This window comes from Cherax quadricarinatus, chromosome 19 (assembly GCF_038502225.1).
Source record: "Cherax quadricarinatus isolate ZL_2023a chromosome 19, ASM3850222v1, whole genome shotgun sequence".
Classification (NCBI taxonomy): domain Eukaryota; kingdom Metazoa; phylum Arthropoda; class Malacostraca; order Decapoda; family Parastacidae; genus Cherax; species Cherax quadricarinatus.
In genome coordinates this window covers 28,422,165-28,445,244 of record NC_091310.1, presented here as the reverse complement: position 1 = coordinate 28,445,244, position 23,080 = coordinate 28,422,165, and the positions used below count along the sequence as shown (strand labels likewise).

The 23,080-nt window shown below is 39.7% G+C and overlaps 1 protein-coding gene across 4 annotated transcripts in view; it reads left to right on the top strand.

Annotated features, from left to right (window-relative positions):
• LOC128688277 (uncharacterized) overlaps positions 1 to 22,183 on the top strand; it is a 94,780-nt gene extending 72,597 nt beyond the window's left edge. For 3 of the 4 annotated variants that reach the window (XM_053776016.2, XM_053776015.2, XM_070086598.1), the window contains exons 2-5: positions 3,918 to 4,339; positions 13,896 to 14,051; positions 18,753 to 18,922; positions 20,718 to 22,166. In XM_053776016.2, coding sequence (XP_053631991.1) covers positions 3,968 to 4,339; positions 13,896 to 14,051; positions 18,753 to 18,922; positions 20,718 to 20,856 — 837 coding nt within the window. In that variant the 5' untranslated portion in view covers positions 3,918 to 3,967 and the 3' untranslated portion in view covers positions 20,857 to 22,166. Of the gene's footprint in view, positions 1 to 3,917; positions 4,340 to 13,895; positions 14,052 to 18,752; positions 18,923 to 20,717 lie in introns of all 4 variants that reach the window. The other variant, XM_053776014.2, reaches the window with a different exon arrangement.
• Positions 22,184 to 23,080: the final 897 nt, after the last annotated feature.

Sequence of the window (23,080 nt, the reverse complement as noted above, 5' to 3'; positions counted from 1 at the left end):
ACAGTGATGGAGTGAATGATGGTGAAAGTTTTTCTTTTTCGGGCCACCCTGCCTTGGTGGGAATCGGCCAGTGTGATAATAAAAAAATATATATAATATACATATATATATATATATATATATATATATATATATATATATATATATAATATTTATTATATATATATATAATTATATATATATATATAAATATATAATGGATCACAGTAGAATGACATGGAAAGCATATAAATCTATAGGGGAAGGAAGGCGGGGTAGGGGTCGTCCTCGAAAGGGTTGGAGAGAGGGGGTAAAGGAGGTTTTGTGGGTAAGGGGCTTGGACTTCCAGCAAGCGTGCGTGAGCGTGTTAGATAGGAGTGAATGGAGACGAATGGTACTTGGGACCTGACGATCTGTTGGAGTGTGAGCAGGGTAATATTTAGTGAAGGGATTCAGGGAAACCGGTTATTTTCATATAGTCGGACTTGAGTCCTGGAAATGGGAAGTACAATGCCTGCACTTTAAAGGAGGGGTTTGGGATATTGGCAGTTTGGAGGGATATGTTGTGTATCTTTATATGTTTATGCTTCTAGACTGTTGTATTCTGAGCACCTCTGCAAAAACAGTGATAATGTGCGAGTGTGGTGAAAGTGTTGAATGATGATGAAAGTATTTTCTTTTTGGGGATTTTCTTTCTTTTTTGGGTCACCCTGCCTCGGTGGGAGACGGCCGACTTGTTGAAAAAAAAAAATATATATATATATATATATATATATATATATATATATATATATATATATATATATATATATATATATACATATATATATATATATATATATATATATATATATTTCAACAAACCGGGCGTATCCCACCAAGGCAGGGTGGCCCAAAAAGAAAAACGAAAGTTTCTCTTTTTAAATTTAGTAATTTATACGGGAGAAGGGGATACTAGCCCCTTGCTCCTGGCATTTTAGTCGCCTCTTACAACACGCATGGCTTACGGAGGAAGAATTCTGTTCCACTTCCCCATGGAGATAAGAGGAAATAAACAAGAACAAGGACTAGAAAGAAAATAGAAGAAAACCCAGAGGGATGTGTATATATACATATATATGATTGTACATGCATGTGTAGTGTGACCTAAGTGTAAGTAGAAGTAGCAAGACGTACCTGAAATCTTGCATGTTTATGAGACAGAAAAAAGGACACCAGCAATCCTACCATCATGTAAAACAATTACAGGCTTTCGTTTTACACTCACTTGGCAGGACGGTAGTACCTCCCTGGGCGGTTGCTGTCTACCAACCTTGGGAACCTTGGGGCAGCATGTACTCATACAAATTAAGCATGAGTGCTAATAATTAACGTTGTATAAGGACGGACACAAAAACTCACCTATATATATATTTATATATGTATATATATATAATTATATATATATATATATATATATATATATATATATATATATATATATATATATATATATATATATATAATATATATATATATATATATATATATATATATATATATATATATATATATATATATATATATATATATGATGGGGTCCACCTCTGGTGTAAATTGTGGGACCCATTGCCTCGGAGAAGTGCATAAAAAGACTTCAAGGAAGAATATTTGGATTTCTTCCTGAAGCCGTTTGAATATTCCACTTCCCCTACCACCCCATCTTTTAGTATATATATATATATAGTATATATATATATATATATATATATATATATATATATATATATATATATATATATTTATATATATATATATCTATAATATATAATATATATATATATATGTATATATATATATATATATATATATATATTATATATATATATATATATATATATATATATATATATATATATATATATATATATATATATATATATATATATATATATGTATATATTTATAGGTGAGTTTTTGTGTCCGTTCTTATACAACGTTAATTATTAGCACTCATGCTTAATTTGTATGAGTACATGCTGGGCCAACATTCGCTGTGTTTTGAGAGTAATTTTATAACCCCTGGACAGCAGTGTGAGCAGCCTTTAGGAGCCAGGAACATTTTATTTAAGTTACGACATCAAAGTCGTTACATACTCCAGTTGCATATCTGGGAAAGGAGCAACACTATTACTGTGCAAGCATCATGACAGGAGGAGTGAATATCAAAATGGTACCATGACAGGAGGAAGTCTGACGCCTACAGAGAAGTCTGAAAATATGATAATGAACGGTTATCGGCTCACCAGCCTTTGACCTCTTTAAACCTAATACTCGGAAGTAGCAGAGAAAGTCAGAGAGATATGAGGAATGAGAAAGCTCAGAGGCTGAGAGCTCATTGTAAGAGCCTGAGGCTGAACTTTGCTCCTGAAGCTGCTGTATATGTGTGGAGTGGTTGCCCACGTTAGTTGCTAGTCACTCATATTTTAAGGAAGAATCTTTTAGGATTGTATATACACTAACTGAAGCACATCACAGAGTACCCAGCTCATTCGTGAACCCCATACTTGGTCAAGAATGTTCAGAAATTCAAGAAGCTTCATAGCCTGTTAACAAGAGCAATTCCGAATGTCTTTAGAAGGTTGAGAAGGCCCAGGAATATATAACAACGATATAAACGACACTCGTAAGTTCTGACAGGGGAGAGAACTGTTGGAAAAGCAAGACCCAAGAACAATGGAGCATAGAGGAAAAAAAACATACACATAACCACGGGAAATTTAAGAAACAAAAATTTTAGCTTCATGAGAATTAGTAGAATGAGCTAAATGAGACTGAGACAGAAAACTAAACACAATATCAAGCAAAGATGGGCAAGGACCGAGGACGGAACCAGCCTCAGTATGCGAGTTATGGTATTTGATTTATGAAGACGTTTCGTTCACCAGGGACTTCATAACATCATGAATTGATAAGGTCCATGATGGGCGAAGCATCTTCATTAATAAAACGCCATAACTCTTATATTGTGCCCTATTTACATGCTGGTGGTATATTCAACCACTGCATACCCAGGAAGGTGTAACGCTGCTTAACATTACACAGATTTAAAATGACACGTGAGCACACACTTCTGTCTTGTGACCTTGATCACTTCTAACTTACGAAGGTCGAGAATACCTTCATATTAGACATTTCTAATAAATCTGTCCTAGATTTCCTCACCTTTTGAAACCATTTGCCAGTACTAAGTACCATCGTTTGTACCAGAGGAAGCTAGTCCAACCTCACCAGACACATCTCCCTCAAAACTACCTCGTTTTACACATTGCTTCCCTGTCGCTCAGATCTCCTGGCAAATCAATGCACCTCATTACAGCTCTCTGTAATTGCGCATGAGTTCCTCATAGAGTGATTGTTATCATGACTCGTACCACTTCATCAGGGTCTGGGGAGAGAGAGAAAGCACACAGCCTCCCTGGTGGCAGTGGTGGTGCCGGCGGTGGCACCAGCAGGAGTGCCAAGAGGAAGGCATCGGGATCGATGGCTATTTTATGTCGGAGTAAGCGAATACCAAATTCCCTCAGAGCAGGTCCACAATATCGTAAACGTTACCCAATTTTAAATAATTTACTTTAATGCGCGTTAGAGAGAAAGAAAGAGGAGGGAGGGAGAGAGAGAGGGGGGGAAGGGAGAGAGAGAGAGAATCTGTGTATATGTTTGCGAGTGTTTGTGTAACTACCTATTTGTAGCTACAGTAGTATGTCTATGCTCGTGGTGTCCCGTGTGTGTCTGTGTGTGTGTATTCACCTAGTTGTGGTTGCAAGGGTCGATTCACAGCTCCTGGCCCCGCCTCTTCACTGGTGTGTGTGTGTGAGAGTGTATGTGCGTGTGTGTGTGTTGTGTTGTGTTGTGTGCGTGTGTTTATCTACATTAAGCTCTTTCCATTGCTCCTACAGGCAGGGCAGCTGGTCAGCGCGGCAGACGCTGCCCTGGGCCCACTGCCGCCATGGATGAAAGTGAATCTGAAGCGGCGGAGACGGAGCCGCTGGTGCGTCACGGGGGCGCCACCCCTGCCGCAGGAGCGGGCGGGGGCGGCACGGAGGGCGAGACAGCAGCAAGGAGAGATGTGGGTGGGGTGCGGCCGACGGGTGGGCGGCCCCACGCCCACATACGGCCCCGCCTCTCGCTCGTCCCGGAGATGAACGAGAGGAGCACCGAGGAAGAGCAGGAGCAGCGGGATCCCGAAGGACGGAGCGAGAAGACAGTCCCGGACTCTCCCACTCCCATTTGTCCAATATTCGGCGTGAAGAACTACCTCCATCACTTCTACGAGAAGCAGGACATCAGTGATCCAGCTCTCTACGAGGAGCTCCCACCGGTAAGCTTTACTCTCACACTGCTTTATAAAGACCGTCCATGGGGTAAATTCTTCCTGTCAGCTACCCGTTCCCCTTTCTTGCATCACAACCGATTATCCCCTTCCCCCCTCCATCCCACATGAGATACATAACCCCCCCCCCGTACATCCATGTTGCTTCCCCACGAGTATAAACTAATCCCACATCCCCTCTACCTCTAGAAGAGATTCTCTAGAGGTGAGTCTCCCAGCCTCACCTCCAACGCTCTCTCTTTGTCTCAAAACTAATTAAATTACACTCGTTGATTCGGCTCATTAACAATACCCTCGTGGGAGACTGCCAACACAACCTCAACTCCGATTTTTTTTTTTTTTTTTTTTTTTTTTTTTTTTTTTTTTTTTTTTTTTTTTTTTTTTGCAGCGCTGTATCCCCTCATGGAAGGTTCCTTGATGTTGGTGAGGGGCTCTTGATTTAGGGAATTGGATCTGTGCTCCAGTTCCCCGAATAAAGCCTGAATGCCTTCCACATTCCCCCCTCCTGGGCGCTGTATAATCCTACGGGTTTAGCGCTTCCCCCTTGATTATAATAATAATGCAGCGCTGTATAGCCCTTGTGGCTTAGCGCTTCTTTTTGATTTTAATAATAATAATCCGATTGTTTTTTCTTCGCAGTCTTGCTGCGTGTTCCTCTCTACTCTTTCTAATATTTAATGAAACTGTCATAATACAGGTACTAAATAATCAATCCCCGGTACGGCTGGAAAACACTAGGATGTGTTTCCATAAGACACCTGCTGTCCATGTTCACCCATCAGTATAAAATGGGTGTCTGGGTGTTAGTCGATTGGTGTGGGTCGCATCCTGGGACAAAATTGACCTAATTTGCTCGATATGCTCAGCATAGAAAGCGACTTTCTATGTAGAATCATGTCATTGATGTCAGCTAGGCCTGTATACCTTGTATATGCACTTGTAGTAAATAAAGATATTATTATTTTTTATTATTATTATATTGTAACGATGAAAATAATAATATAATTAATAATAATAATATAATAATGATAATAATAATAATAAGCTGGAATAGAAACCTGGATGATGATTCGGTCCGTCCTGGATCATTATCAAGTAGCGACTTGGTAAGGGCCCAGGACGGATCGAAATGTGGTCCAGTTTTCAGCACCAGCTTGTGTTTATGTTATGGTGCGGTCCATCATCTGTGTTCTGACTTATTCTTCAACACTGGTAACTTGTAGTTCTTATTTAACGCAGTATTTAAATGATGATGATGACTAATTATTATTATTAGCAGTAGTAATAGTAGTAGAAGTAGCAGCAGCAATAGTTGTTCCAGTGGTAACAGTAATAGTAGTAATAACAGTGGTGATAGTAGTAGTAGTAGTAATAGTAGTGGTAGACGTAGTAGTAGTAGTATTGCTAATATTGTTCGTATTATTATTTCGTTTAACTAAACAAACTTCATCAACGTGAGATTATAATACAAGTTATTTCCCATGGGTAATTTTTTTCACGTGTACATAATGGAAATAACTAAATAAAAATTACAGTAGGTCTACTGGCCCACGGTAGGTACAGCCTATTTTATTTCCTGTTATTTATATTAGTGTATACGACCTATTTTTAAATTGTTCTCAAACTCCTAGGTGACACTACTTAGAAGTGATGCTACTGATCGATACCATGCCTAACCCTTCTAGGGTAGGGTAGGTGCCAGAGCCCGAGCCTTTAGCTCATAAGACTATCATTCCCATTTGCCCCCTTGGGGCGGGGATGGCAGACCAGAGAGGCCTAGCTTGTGGCTAGGCCTGGGGACAGTTGGTCCCAAAGATGAGGAGGTACTTGTGCCTCCTCCCATGGGAGACTTAGGTCTCAGACACTCCCTAAAGAGGGAGCCAAGGCCGGGCCACCACTTGGAAAAGGCCCGGGCCGGGAGAATACCGGCTAATCTTTAATAATAATAATAATAAGTGATGCTACTTAAAAGTGACGCTACTTGACAGTGATTTTACGTAGCAGTTATTTCTATAAGAATATAGACAGATTACGACGGCAGTGGACAGTTAAGTTATAAAGAGACAATATGACGTTGTTATTGAGATGATGATTGTGAAGATGTTTGGTAGTGAGAATGATAATTTGGAACGATGTTTATTATTGAGAATGATGATTGTAAGGATGTCTGGTAGTGAGAATGATTGCAGTGATGTTTATTATTAAGAATGATGACTGTAAGGATGTTTGGTAGTGAGAATGATGAGTGTTATGATGTCTGGTAGTGAGAATGATGATTGCAACGATGTTTGTTTCTGAGAATGAAGATTGTAACGTTGTGAAACGACTGATTAGACAGTCAACATTTTGGTAAATGCTAGTCTTTGCAGCCAGCTTCAGCCGGGATACTCTAGCTTCACCAAATAAGTCAGGAATAATGAAGATAAAGTAGGGAACACACGTGTGGGAAGATACAAGTCGTCAGAGGTGTGGGAGGTCTCTGCCTCAGGGGAAAATTCTCCCTGACGCGGGCGTTAGTAATATGAGGGATCACCTGTTCAGTTATTCAATCCAGAGCTTGTACCATCAGGGGAATCTTGTACCTCAATGCACAAGTTCCTCCAGCTCCTGGATCATTATGAGATCCTTGTACAGAAAGAAGCGAAATTCTTGAACCTTAATAAAAAATCTTTTACTTTCGTAGAGTGAAGAATTGGTGAATAGACAGTTCATTGTGGAAATTAACTTGCTGTGTTAAAGTTTGTTCTTTGTGAGGATGGATTTGTGGGGCTATGTTAATTAGTTTATACCTTCATTAAGTGGCTTATTTGATGGAGTTCCTAGGCATTTCTAGGAGATGGAAATATAATTGATTTAAGACTTCTTTAGCGGCGAGGAGAGGGATACAAAAAATGAAAAGGAAAAGGTTGGTTGGTTAATGGAGGCTAAAACATACTGACTACACGAGGGTCGTAACGGCTGCACGTAACCTTTTCACCACCAGACAAGAATATTTCAGTCCCTAAAATAGGGATTAAAGTAAACTCGTAGCATATATACACTGAGAGAAATGCGCCTCTCGGTGTATATACCAAAGAATAATGAAACTTTCGTGGAGGTGGAGTGCCCAAAGTTTATATAAAAAATATGAAGAATTTTATTTTCAATGTGTATAAAAATGGAGAAAGATGAGAGATAACTTACAAATTTCGCACAAAATATAAATTAGTCTACCACTGACATCAGAAGTCAAAGGAGAAGTGAAATTTGTTTTCAGATGATGACAGTGATATGAATAAAAATTTTTTAATCCACAGGCAAAATGAATCACAGTAAATCACGTTATTTCACAGCTAATCACATTAGATCACAATAAATCACGTCATATCACAGTAAATCACGCTATATCACAGTAAATAACGTTACATTGTAAATAGACATGCAACACTGTAAATCACGTTATATCACAGTAAATCAGGTTACGTTCGGTAAATCATGTTGCATCATGGCAAACCACATTAAATCACGGAATATCTCAGAAAACTGCATTATATTGCGGTAAATTGCATTATTTTGCAGTAAATTACCGTAAATCAAAGTAATCACAACCTCCCGTCAACTGCAAATTAAATGGCCTGAGCAAAAGAGCTGGTTTCCCTCTGTGTGTGTGTGTGTACTGACCTAGTTGTGGTTGCAGGGGTCGAGTCATAGCTCCTGGCTCCGCCTCTTCACTGGCCGCTACTGGGGCACTCTCCCTGCACCATGAGCTTTACCATACCTCTGCTTAAAGCTATGTGTGGATCCTGCCTCCATTACATCGCTTCCCAAGCTATTCCACTTCATGACAACTCTGTGACTAAAGAAATACTTCCTAACATCCCTGTGATTCATTTGTCTTCAACTTCCAACTGTGTGTGTGTGTGTGTACTCACCTAATTGTACTCACCTAATTGTGGTTGCAGGGATCGAGACTCAGCTCCTGGCCCCGCCTCTTCACCGACCGCTACTAGGTCCTCTCTCCCCCCGCTCCATGAGCTTTATCATACCTCGTCTTAAAACTATGTATAGTTTCTGCCTCCACTACATCGCTTGCCAGACTATTCCACTTCCTAACTACTCTGTGACAAGAAATACTTCCTAACATCCCTTTGACTCATCTGTGTGTGTGCGCGCGCGCGCGTGTGTGTGTGTACTCATCTATTTGTACTCACCTATTTGTGGTTGCAGGGGTCGATACATAACTCCTGGCCCCGCCTCTTCACTAATCACTACTAGGTCCTCTCTCTCCCTGCTCCATGAGCTTTATCATACCTCTTCTTAAAGCTGTGTATGGATCCTGCCTTCACTACAATACTTCCCAGACTATTCCACTTCCTGACAACTCTGTGACTAAAGAAATACTTCCTAACATCCCTGTGATTCATCTGAGTCTTCAACTTCCAACTGTGATCCCTTGTTGCTGTGTCCCATCTCTGGAACATCCTGTCTCTGTCCACCTTGTCGATTCCTCTCAGTATTTTATATGTCGTTATCATATCCCCCTATCTCTCCTGTCTTCCAGTGTAGTCAGGTCGATTTCCCTTAAACTCTTCTCGTAGAACATGTCCCTTAGCTCCAGGACTAGTCTTGTTGCAAACCTTTGCATTTTCTCTAGTTTCCTTAGTGTTTGGCTAGGTGTGGGTTCCAAACTGGTGCTGCATACTCCAATATGGGCCTAACGTACACTGTGTACAGTGTCCTGAACGATTCCTCATTTAGATGTCGGAATGCTGTTCTGAGGTTTGCCAGGCGCCCAAATGCTGCAGCAGTTATTTGGTTGATGTGCGCCTCGGGAGATGTACCCAGTGTTATACTCACCCCAAGATCCTTTTCCTTGAGTGAGGTTTGTAGTATCTGGGCTCCTAGACAGTACTCCGTCTGCGGTCTTCTTTGCCCGTTCCCGATCTTCATGATTTTGCACTTGGTGGGGTTGAACTCCAGAAGCCAGTTGCTGGACCAGCCCTGCAGCCTGTCCAGATCCCTTTGTAACTGCCTGGTCCCCGTCCGATTAAATTCTTTTCATCAACATCACATCATCTGTAAACAGGGACACTTCGAAGTCTATTCCTTCCGGCATGTCGTTCACAAATACCAGAAACAGCACCGGTGCTATGATTGACCCCTGTGGAACCCGATACAGGCGCCCACTCTGACACCTCGCCAAGTACCATGACTCGCTGTTGTCTTCCTGACAGGTATTCTCTGATCCACTGTAGGCATACTATCGAAGATACGGTACTATGCTCCACAGTCAGCCCTCCTGGCCCTATATCACTCACTTATTTACCCCTATCTCACCTATGGAATTTGTGCATGGGGCTCAACAACAATTAACTATCTCAGACCACTAATTACCAAACAAAAGGCTGCAGTTAGAATGATAACAAATTCTCACTACAGGCAGCACACTCCACCAATATTCAATACACTAAACATACTCACCATACAAAACATCCATACTTATTACTGCACCTATTACATACATAGAACACTTAACTCTGATATTAACCCTCCCCTCAAACATCTCCTTGCCAACCTCAACAGAACACATGACCATAACACAAGGCACAGATCACTCTTTGATGTTCCTCGTGTCCATCTCACACTATGCAAAAACTCAATGCACATAAAAGGCCCTAAAATCTGGAATTCATTACCTGTAAATATAAAAGAAACACTATCTGTTTATAAATTCAAGTCTCTTCTCAAAGATCACTTACTCACCCAAAACCAAATAAATACTGAATAACTCAACCTTATAAATTGTATATCTTAAATGTTTCTCACAATTATATCACATAAATGTTAAACCTACAACCCAATCTAACTTTACTATTTTTTTAAATACACTACCTAACAGAATTCTCCATACGACTGAATGTACAACAATGCATGCAACCATATGACCTGTCTTTGTAATACTCACTTGTGCTTTATAGTAATCTGTTTACATTAATGTTTTATCACTGATTTCATCATTGCTTAGTTAATCTTAAGTTAATTTTAAGCCAGCCCGTAATGCTATGCATAGTATAAGTGGCTTTGGCATGCTGCTCTTATCTGTATTTTTTTTTTGTACCTCTGTATGTGTGCTCAAATTGTAATAAATAAATAAATAAATTATCCCTGCCTGGGTCTCCCGCTTTTGCACTAATCTCTTGTGTGGAACTGTGTCTAACGCCCTCTTACAATCCAAGAAAATGCAATCTACCCACCCCTCTCTCTCTTTTGTCTTACTGCTGTCACCCTGTCGTAGAACTCCAGTAGGTTTGTGACACAGGATTTCCCGTCCCTGAAACCGTGCTGGCTGTCGTTGATAAGTTCATTCCTTTCTAGGTGCTCCACCACTCTTCTAATAATCTTCTCCATGACCTTGCATACTATACATGTCAGTGACAGTGGTCTGCAGTTTAATCCTTCATGTCTGTCTCCTTTTCTAAAAATTGGGACTACATTTCCTGTCTTCCATACCTCAGGTAGTCGCCCTGTTTCGATAGATGTGTTGAAGATTGTTGTTAGTGGTACACAAAGTGCCTCTGCTCCCTCTCTCAGGACCCATGGAGAGATGTTATGCAGCCCCATCGCGTTTGAGGTATCTAGCTCGCTTGGCGGCCTCTTCACGTCTTCCTCAGTTGTATGTATTGTGTCCAACACTTGATGGTGTACCTCGCCTCTCCGTCTTTCTGGAGTCCCTTCTGTTTCCACTGTGAACACTTCTTTGAATCTTATGTTGAGCTCCTCACATACTTCGCGGTCGTTTCTTGTGATCTCCCTTCCTTCCTTCCTCAGCCTGATTACCTGGTTCTTGACTGCTGTTTTCCTCCTGATGTGGCTGTACAACAGCTTCGGCTCGGATTTGGCTTTCACTGTGTCATTTTTGTATTGTCGTTGGGCCTCCCTTTTTACCTTTGTGTGTGTGTGTGTGTGTGTGTGTGTGTGTGTGTGTGTGTGTGTGTGTGTGTGTGTGTGTGTGTGTGTGTGTGTGTGTGTGTGTGTGTGTGTGTGTGTGTAGCGTCCACTTGTTTCTCCGTCTGTCTACCCTACCTTTCTCCTTCCTTCCGTCCTTCCGTCCTTCCGTCCTCTCGTCCGCCCGTGGAAAATTCACTCCCTGTTCAGGTGTTTTTCCCTAGTGAAGCCTTGCCAAAAACAAATGTTTACGTGAAGTCAATTTGCACATCGTGTTTGCGTTCACAAGGGAACACTGGAATATATTTTGTCTGTTCCCGGAGCACTGCAAAGCTCTCTCATACAGATTAATTTTATAACAATAATTGTTAGCGAGAATGATGACAGTAATGATCACTGACAGCAAGAATGATTATTGTAATGATATTTCTCAGAATGATGACTGATATGATGTTTATCACTTAAAAATGATGATTTAATGATATTTCACCGTTAGAGTGATGACTTTAATGATGTTTATCGGTTAGCATGATGATTTAATGATGTTTCTCAGAATGATAATTGTTATGATGTTTCTCAGTAAGAATGATGACCGCAATGGTGTTTCTCAATTAGAATGATGATTGGAATGGTGTTTCTTAGTGAGTATGATGACTGAAACATTGCAAATGAGAATGGAGAATGTATGTTTGCCTTTGAGATTGATTATTGTAACGATGTTTGTTATTAAGAATGATGATTGAAACGATGTTTGTTGTTGAGAATGATGAGTGTAACGATTGTTTGGTAGTAGGAATGACGAGTGAACGATGTTTATTACTGGGAATGATGAGTGTGGAGATATTTGTTAATGAGTTTGATAAGTGTAATGATATTTGCTAGTGAAAATGTTAATATTAATAATGTTTTGGTAGCAGGAATGATGATTACACTGACCTTCGTGAATGATGAGTGTGACGACATTTGATACTAAGAATGATGAGAGTAAATCCCCTCCCAGATTTTTATGTAGAAAATCCGGGGTTCTACGAGTGTTAATTACCTATAAATTAATTAATTTTATATTACAATGCTAATACTTCGATACATTTATTCTGGAGACTCACAGTCGCTATATTTTTGTCTGGAAATGCTTCATTCGTATTTTCGCCTCTCGAGTGTTGGATGATAGAGTTTGAGAAAATGATGGGAGGGTGCATGGGAGTGATTGGGAGTACATGGGAGTGCTTGGGAGTACGTGGGAGTGCTTGGGAGTACATGAGAGTGCATGGGAGTGATTGAGAGTACATGGGAGTGATTGGGAGTACATGGGGTACTGGGAGTACATGGGTGTGCTTGGTGATACTGGGAGTGCTTGGGGGTACATGGGAGTGCATGGGAGTACATGGGAGTACATGGGGGATACTGAGAGTACATGGGGGTACATGGGAATGACACAGAACTGAACGTTCACATTGACACTATCTTGTTAAAAAAACTTTCTACATCTATCGGATTGAGAACTATCGTGTATTATTTAGGTGCGTGATAGTCAAGGATAGTAAAACAGAGAGAGAGAGAGAGAGAGAGAGAGAGAGAGAGAGACAGTTGATAAAAATGAACTTATAGATAATTCTCCGGGAGGAAGCGAAGATGCACAGAATTTTTCGCCATGCATTTATTACATCATCATATAGATAAACTACGTCATTACCCGAGCAAAGAATTTACGAAAACTTTGACTTTATTTATTGTACAATAAAATGAGAATTATTATAATAATGTAGAAGCTTATTATTATTATTGTTGAGATTATTACTATTATTATTATTATTATTATTATTATTATTATTATTATTATTATTATTATTATTGATGTTATTATTATTATTATTATTATTGATGTTATTATTATTATTATTATTATTATTATTATTTCGTATTTATCATCATTATTATATTTCTAGGGGAAATACAAAATCCTTGGGGGTCATACAGCACCTGGACAATGGGAAGTAATCAGGTTTGAGCCATGGAAAAGGAGTATCGCCAATTCACTGGATCCAGAGAGCATCAAACAACGTGGGTGCACCATCTCCACTGAAGGGATTCGCGTTGAAGCCGCGACCTATGCTAATAAGAGAGATCTAAGCCCAGCATCCATGACCTTTAATTATGGGAAGGCACATGATATTTTTGATCTCACACCTGACATTTTTTCCCCGTACACACATGACACGACCTTCTAAATCTGGCACTCCCTTCCCCTCCTCACGTTTCATTCCCTTTTTTGGGGGTTATCGTAGGTAAGTTGCGGGTATCTTAGTGTGATCATTACGTGGCCGGACATATGACCGATGGTCACTCGGCCGACAGACATTTAACCGACGGATAATTGGCCGAACGGACATTGCGCCAACAACCATTTGGCCGAAAGGACACTAGATCGAACGAATAATTAGGGTAGGTTAGGTGATGAATGCCAGTTCGGCAGCATGTCCATTCGGTGAAATGTCCTTCGGCGTGTCCGTCGGGCAGATGTCCGGGATCCGATCATTGTGGTCACCTAAATTTGTGTAACTGTATTTAAGTGTGCCTGTACCTAAATAAACTTTCTCTCTTTCTCTCTCTCTCTCCCCAGATGGAGCAAGTGTTTCTGGTGAAGCAGGGAGACGGAGGCTGTTCCTCCTCTGTGTTCCGCCTCTCCCTGGTCCTGGGTGGCCTCCTGCTGCTTCTTGGTGTTATCGCCTTCGTTGTGGCCGCTTTCGCAGCCCGCAGGACTGTCGTAGTCGGACAGGTGAGGTGCCCTTGACCTGAAAGCTCTGTAGATGAGGTAGTGAACCTGAAGATCCTGTAGGTGAGGTATTGGTGGTCACTGTCTTACGGATAATATGCACAGTCAGTGACGAGTCTTGATTACCAGGTAAGTCTTACTAAAAGTAGCTGTCTCAAAGTAAGCCTTCTTTCTCTCTTTCTCTTTTCTCTCTCTCTCTCTCTCTCTCTCTCTCTCTCTCTCTCTCTCTCTCTCTCTCTCTGTAGTTTGTGTTAACTACCACGTAACTAATCATCTTTCCTGTGATAACTTCACAGCTGTAACAGCAGCAGTTAGAAGTCCACTGGCGTGGAAGACTGTTAAGAGTCAAGGTTCTCGCTGGAACGGCCATGGGGAGTTTCAATCATCGGAAGGAAAGGAAACAATACATTGTATCATTTATTCATTTTCATCATCGGTTAATAATTCAGTGGATGTATAATTGTCACTCTTAGCAGCCTCTGCTAAGAGTGATAATTTATTGCGTAATTATCAGTGCCAGCTAGACACTGAACTCTTGCTATTTATGATGTGTTGTCTCTGACTAAACAACATTATATATATATATATATATATATATATATATATATATATATATATATATATATATATATATATATATATATATATGTATATATATATATATATATATATATATATATATATATATATATATATTTATATTATTATTATTATTATTATTATTATTATTATTATTATTATTATTATCACACTGGCCGATTCCCACCAAGGCAGGGTGGCCCGAAAAAGAAAAACTTTCACCATCATTCACTCCATCACTGTCTTGCCAGAAGGGTGCTTTACACTACAGTTTTTAAACTGCAACATTAACACCCCTCCTTCAGTGAGGGAGAGAGAGAGAGAGAGAAAAATCAAAATAAAAAATATGACAGCACTTCCATTCCCACCAAAGTAATAAATTGCATCACTATTCGTAAAGGCTGTATACTGAGCAATGAATGAAAGAAAATTAATAACAAATTAAGGCAGACAAATATCCGTATTTAAGCATATTAATATAAGGTCAAATGACCTTAATTCACTTAGATGTCATGTGTAAGTCTTAACATTATTGTGACACTTGACATCAGGTGTGTCATGCCAGTCAGCAACTTTAAACAAGACATCAGTTTTTTTTCCCGCGTTAATTATCTTTAAACCAGGTATCAGCATAGTGTTATCAGTGAGTTCCTCGTTATTTTCAAACGAGGCATCGTATTTGGTTTATTTTTTTAAACCAAACATTAGAATTTGCTGTCACTTGCTCATCGTCTTTAAACCAGGCATCAGTATCAGCTGTCAGCTGCTCATCTTTAACCCCGGGGACCTGCGAGGTCACCAGATGGATCTCTATTTTTAAGTATAAAATAATGAGGTCGGGTCATGTTGGGGCTGTGTAGAGAGGGGGTTGTGTTGCACGGTACCACACTCACCTCTGGTCCACATAGAGAGGGGGTTGTGTTGCACGGTACCACACTCACCTCTGGTCCACATAGAGAGGGGTTGTGTTGCACGGTACCACACTCACCCCTGGTCCACATAGAGAGGGGTTGTGTTGCACGGTACCACACTCACCTCTGGTCCACATAGAGAGGGGTTGTGTTGCACGGTACCACACTCACCCCTGGTCCACATAGAGAGGGGTTGTGTTGCACGGTACCACACTCACCCCTGGTCCACATAGAGAGGGGTTGTGTTGCACGGTACCACACTCACCTCTGGTCCTCATTCACCTTTATTTCTCCCATAATTAGACCAGGATGATCATCATCAGTGATTAACATTTAACACGGTCTATTTTTTCATTTGCGTTGAACTTTTTACCTTTCAAAATATGGAAGAATAAATCTTGCCTTTTTTTTTTAATTTTATAGTCACTAAATACTGGCACTTCCAGTGTTTAGTTTGCAGGAGTAACCGGTGAGGGAGACGCAGTTTTATATCTTCTCCAGTAACTATAAGACGTGACCACAGCTTGTGGTAAGCAGAGAGTGAGATGAGATTTCGCGAATCTCTCTTGATGGTCACAACATATCAATGTCGAAATATATCATTGTCGAATAGTTTAGTAAAACTATTCGACCTTCGTCCTGTATGACCCCTATTTGCTTATTGTTCTTCATATGAATATTGTAATCGACTTTTAATGTTACGATGCACCAAAATCTAGTGTTATTGTTATTAAAATTACAAAGTGAGCTGAACCAATGTATTATTATTATTATTATAATCAAAAAAGAAGCGCTAAGCCACAAGGACTATACAGCGCTGCAGGGCAGGAAGGAAGCGAGGGCATCAGGTGGCAAAAGGGAGATGGATGAGTAATAGGTTACGGATAACAGCGGGGTAGTGGATGGTGAAAGGGTAAAGGGCAGCAAGAGACTGAACTAGAAAGGGCTGAGGGGAGTGCGAAAAGTATCATCCGAGTTTGTGGAGTAAATCAGTCGTTGTCAAGAAGTCAATGAGAGAGTCAGGATTAAAGGAGGGTCCATCAGCAAGAAGGGAAGGTAAAGAGAGAGTAGTAGAACGAAGACGACGTTGGAGGTAAATTCTGCGTGCTCGTTGATAGAGAGGGCAGTCTAACAGAATGTGGCTAATCGATACTGGAACTTGACACTGCTCACAGAGAGGAACAGGGTGCCTCTCCATGAGATACCCATGAGTAAGACGAGTGTGGCCAATGCGAAGGCGGGAGAGAGTGGTCTCCCAACCTCGGCACTGATGACAAGAAGACGGCCAGTAACCTATGCTCGGTTTAATAGAATGAAGTTTATTACCGAGCAGAGTTGACCAACGTTGTTGCCAACGGATGCGAAGGTGGGTAGCTATTGCAGCAAAATAGTCCAGAAATGGAACACCTCGATAGGAAATTGGTAGGTCATGTACTGCTGACCGCGCAGCAGTGTCTGCCTGTTCATTGCCCTGTACGTCGACATGACCAGGGACCCAACAAAAAACAATATCTTTATGTTTGGTAGTGTAAATCACACAACGCTGGGTGGTGGAGGATCTGAAGGTGTTCCTGATGGGACATAATAATCACTTGGATCAGAAGGTTTTTTACTAGGCTTAGTTTGATCCTGACGATTCTCTCATACACTAGTAACTATGGTGTATGAGGCACAAGTATTGCACCTGCAGCAGTAAGGCATAATACTCTCTCATACTACTGTACATACTATATATATAGGATAGTTAATTCATGTATAAACCCTCCTCTGAAACTCTTCCTCCGCAGTTGAAACACAACTTACAGCCATAATACAAGACACAAAAATCTCTTTACTATTCCCCATGTTCGCCTCAACCTGTGTAATAATTCATTGCGCATAAAAGGTCCTAAAATCTGGACTCTTTACTTGAAGAATCTAGAGGTTCCCTATCAACCAACCACTACAAAATTACTGAAAGCACTTTTTAATCTTAATGTAATCCTGACAGTAATTTGCAATGGTAAGCAAATCTGTTGTTTATATCCTGTCCTCTCTCTCTCTGTTCTTGTTTCAACATTCTTTTACCTCCCATATATAAATAGATAAGCATATACTATGTCATAATATATTTTTACTGTAATTTAAATAACTGGTACCACTCACCCTGCTAAACTAGACGATTATATTCTCTTACTGTGACTTTTTTATAATCAACCTTTCGTTTGTATCTATTTTTTAACTTCCTACTAATACTGCGTATTGATAGGAACTTGTGAAAACAAAAAGAAAACATTAATTAAACAATAAAACTGAGTAAATTGTAAATAGTGCTGCCCGAGATGCGTTTTATTCTATGGGTCTTCAGATTATTGTATGTCCTGGGCAGTAATACTGAAATATAGATTAGTTTTTACATTTTTATTTGACCAAAATTTGTAATAACTGCTACAAATGTTATAATAAATCCCCCCCAAAAAAAAATCCATTTGCAGTTATAAGTAATAAAAATTTTATTTTCAGGCTGGCAGAAATGCTCTGTGTAACCAGAGGTTTTCTATAACGTATGTCAATAATGTCGACTGTTCCTGAATCAAGAGTAAATTGTACCTTTTGCAAAATTGTGTCTCCCAATCCATTTGGTGTCGTATCTGTAGCATTTCTGTTTAAGGAATTTGCTTCACTTACAGTATTGTGTATGGGACCACGGTACTTGGCCCTGGGTTCACAGTACTTCCCTGAAACCATAGTACTCGACCCTAGGACCACAATGTCTGGTCTGAGGGCTACAGAACCCAGCACTTGGGTCGCTGCCTGCGGACCTTCCTGACACTCACTCACCCTTCCCTTCTAATCAATTCTGCCATCACTTGTGGCTGGGTTACAACATTGATTAACGCCTTGTTGTTTGCCCAGCGACCTCGCTTTAAAGCTTATAATTCAATTTCTAATACAAATATTTTTAAGAGCATTGCAATGATGGGTGTGATGCAGTGGGCGTAGTACCTAGTAATATACGAAACCTATATTAGGCAGCTGGGGGGGGGATGGGTTCCAGCCTTCTGTATGTGTTACAAATAATATATCTGTTAGCATCTAGCTCCTGGGTCATGCATCTCCCGGGTACACTTGTAACATTTCACAGGACGGAGAGGTGAATATGGTTAACCGGGTATCCTCATACACTTAATATCTCACAATGTAACAATGGTGTTTATATGTACGCATGTCTTAGGACGGAGGGGTGACGATGGTAGACCGCGTAGCTTCTTCACACAACGCTCAGGTGGACGCTCTCCTCCTGGTGGGTCTTGTGGCTGTCACTCTGGGCTCATCAGTGGTCGCCGCTGCTCTCATCTCCCGCACCTTCTGCTCTAGACCCGAGGAACCTCCATATCCCTTCAGGTGAGTGGTTACCTTATTCCTTCAAGTGAGTGGTTTCCTTGTGTTTCATAGCCTGCTTAACCTATGTAATAGAAAGAAAGATACAATATTGTCCTGTGAATTCAGTAACCACTTCCTATGAGCGAACCAACATGGTTCATTACCTCCTGATAGGATTGAAGAGAACTTGTGGATTATTCCATTCACACGTTACACATATTTTCGAAACAATGAAAACGTTTAGTTGGTCCCAGACAAATTATTTTATATTTCTATAGCTTACTGGAGTCCATGTTATGATTACCAAGTCATAAGTTGGACAGACTGACAGATTGTTAAGGCCTTGCGTGTAATTTTAAACCATTTGTAAGATTTTCAATTAACACACACACACACACACCTACACACACACACACACACACACACACACACACACACACACACACACACACACACACACACACACACACACACACACATATATATATATATATATATATATATATATATATATATATATATATATATACATACATATATAGTACAAGGAATTTGCAAGAGCAGGTGAAATATATACAAACACTGATCTCTGGCTGAAGGAGACTCAAACCTACGAACCTTGGAACAAGGTACGCAGTGCTTAACCAATCTACCCACACTGGACCAATACCTTGGAGTCCAGCTTGCGCTAGATTTTGATCCAAGGCAGCCAGCTTTCAGGGAGAAGGCTTACAGCTTTTCATCTCATCTCCTGCATGCATCAGCCTTACTAGAGATATTAACAATGCAAGGAATTCGCAAGAGCAGGCGAAATATACACAAACACTGATCTCTGGCTGAAGGAGACTCGAACCTACGAACCTTGGAACAAGGTACGCAATGCTTTACCAATCTACCCATGTGTATATTTCGCCTGCTCTTGCTAATTCCTTGCATTGTTAATATCTCTAGTAAGTCTGATGCATGCAGGGGATGAGATGAAAAGCTGTAAGCCTTCTCCCTGAAAACTGGCTGCCTTGGATCAAAGTCTAGTGCAAGCTGGACTCCAAGGTATTGGTCCAGTGTGGGTACATTGGTAAAGCACTGCGTACCTTGTTCCAAGGTTCGTAGGTTCGAGTTTCCTTCAGCCAGAGATCAGTGTTTGTGTATATTTCGCCTGCTCTTGCGAATTCCTTGCATTTTTAATATCTCTAGTAAGGCTGATGCATGCAGGGGATGAGATGAAAAGCTGTAAGCCTTCTCCCTGAAAGCTGGCTGCCTTGGATCAAAGTCTAGCGCAAGCTGGACTCCCAGGTATTGGTCCAGTGTGGGTAGATTGGTAAAGCACTACGTACCTTGTTCCAAGGTTCGTAGGTTCGAGTCTCCTTCAGCCAGAGATCAATATATATATATATATATATATATATATATATATATATATATATATATATATATATATATATATATATATATATAACAAGTCGGCCGTCTCCCACCGAGGCAGGGTGACCCAAAAACGAAAGAAAATCCCAAAAAGAAAATACTTTCATCATCATTCAACACTTTCACCTCACACATAATCACTGTTTTTGCAGAGGTGCTCAGAATACAACAGTTTCGAAGCATATATATATATATATATATATATATATATATATATATATATATATATATATATATATATATATATATATATATATATATATATATATATTCAACGCCCGTTATTTCTTATTTTTTTTCGATAAATATTGACGTTTATTTTCATTTTTGCTGTCCCACAAAAGTCACTCTGAACATCGGGAAATTAAATATTATATCGATGTATATCTCACAGGATGGGTGAGTACGTGCTGGAGCCTGCAATCTCCCCGTCCGAGAACAAGGTGCCTGTGACGGAACGACTGATGCAGGTGCAGCCAGCGTGGGGTCTAGCAAGATACACGAGCGTCAGGAGTGTCATGCCTCTCCCATGACTCGTGGTACCGTCCTGCCGAGTAGCAGCCAGGGATTAAGCCTTCAAGGCAGCAACAGAGAAGAGAGAACAAGCCTCTCTTTCTCTTTCTCTGAGGTTGGACAGTTTCTCCTTCCAGGGGAGATAGGTCTTCTATGACCATGTCCTTTTGAGAAAGGCCTCCTCGGGTCTTGCCCGACAAGCAGGAGTCGAGCTGATCTCTTCTACGCAACATTCCTTGAAAGATCTGGAAGCTCATACATCACAGAAACAAAATACTAATTGAATTCCTCCTACGTCAGAATTGGAACATTACATTTCTTATTCTTCGTTGACCAGTCTGCCAGGTCTAGAAGAATAAAAACCATTTTAAATTCAACTAATTCATCGATCATGAAAATTAAACTCCGTATCTTGAACCTTCGAGACAATATTTCATGTATTGTTGTCATAATGATGTACATGGCAGCGATGATTGTTGAAAGTGGTGTGATGTATATCAGGTTATGTTTTTATAAGTCGTATATTTTTCTTGTCGATTTGGGTTATTTCTTGAAAAATTCACTCAACCTCAATACAAATAAAAATAAAGGTGTGTTGTTTCTCTTTCTTCAGGAAGTTTTATGTTCATGTGTAATGTGTTAATGTTGCTGGTTCCTGCATAATTTAAGTCTAATCAGGAAATTTATTGTGAAGAATGTTCATTAATTAAAAAGCGAGCTAATTCTTCCTTGATTTTAAAACGAAGTAACTCAGCTAAATAGTCCACTTAATGCTGTCATTTGCTATCACAGACGAGATGATAATTATCCTACGCCCCAACTTGTTCCACTCATCAACAGGCTTGATCTTGTGACTGTGCACTGCAGGTCCTAACTCGTGTGCCACACATGTGCATCAGGTATGTACATGTGTGTAGCATAATTGTATACGTGTGCCACTGTTCTGTGTATGTGTGTACCACACATATGCATCTTAGGTCTGTACATGAGTGTAACACATTTGTATATGTGTGCCACAGATGTGTACACATGTGTGCAACCTTGAATACATGCAGTTGGCACAGTTTTTGAAGATGTCTAGGAATCCCTCATCAGGCCCATATAGAAAAAAAAAACTTGAAAAATGCAAAGATCTACACTGAAAGCAGGATCCCTGCTTACTGCTAAGACCCTTGTATCTGCTTCCTATTTGATCTCCCGTTTTGTCCGGATGAAGGATCTCCAGACATTATGAAAAATTTTGTCAACAATTTCCATTTTTCTTGAGGGTGTTTTGATATTTAATTTTCACATTTTCGAGAGACATATATATATATATATATATATATATATATATATATATATATATATATATATATATATATATATATATATATATATATATATATATATATATATATATATATATAGATAGATAGATATATAAATATATATAATTATATATATAATATATATATAATATATATATATATATATAAATATATATTATATATATATATTATATATATATATATATATATATATATATATATATATATATATATATATATATATATATATATATATATATATATTTTACCTTGAGCTCCAGCCTAATCTAAATAAAGTATTTCGAGAATTTTTTTTTAAATCGTATATAAAAAAATGAGGATTTAACAGATTTACACCTGGAGTAAACCTGCTAAATAATGTTTCCCAGAAGAATGCATGCCCGATGTTTGTCAGAGTACCTCACCTGGATTTTCTAAATATCAGCAGCCTTTACTTCTTCCTGTAAGTCCTTTGAAGATGTGTGTACGGTCACACGAAAGCACTCCGGTGTGTGGAAGTTAACCACTTGTAGTAACACGAGCAGATCTCAGTTCGAGGTGCTCAGTCTACAGTGATTAATTTAAGTAGTTTAAAAGTTTTCCGTGTGTGTGTGTGTGTGTGCTTGTGCCTCCATGGTAAAATCCTCAGACTACCTTCTCAAAATCAAATAAAACTCTTTGAAATATTAAAACACTCTCTCTCTCTCTCTCTCTCTCTCTCTCTCTCTCTCTCTCTCTCTCTCTCTCTCTCTCTCTCTCTCTCTCTCTCTCTCTCTCTCTCTCTCTCGCTCTCTCTCTCTCTCTCTCTCTCTCTCTCCCGTCCTCCCTCTCTCTCTCCCCCCCCCTGATCATTGGTTTGACGAAGAGTTTCTTTCCAATATTTTAAGCACGTCTTATGTTGAAATAACTTACTGTTTACGAAATGGACCTTTCA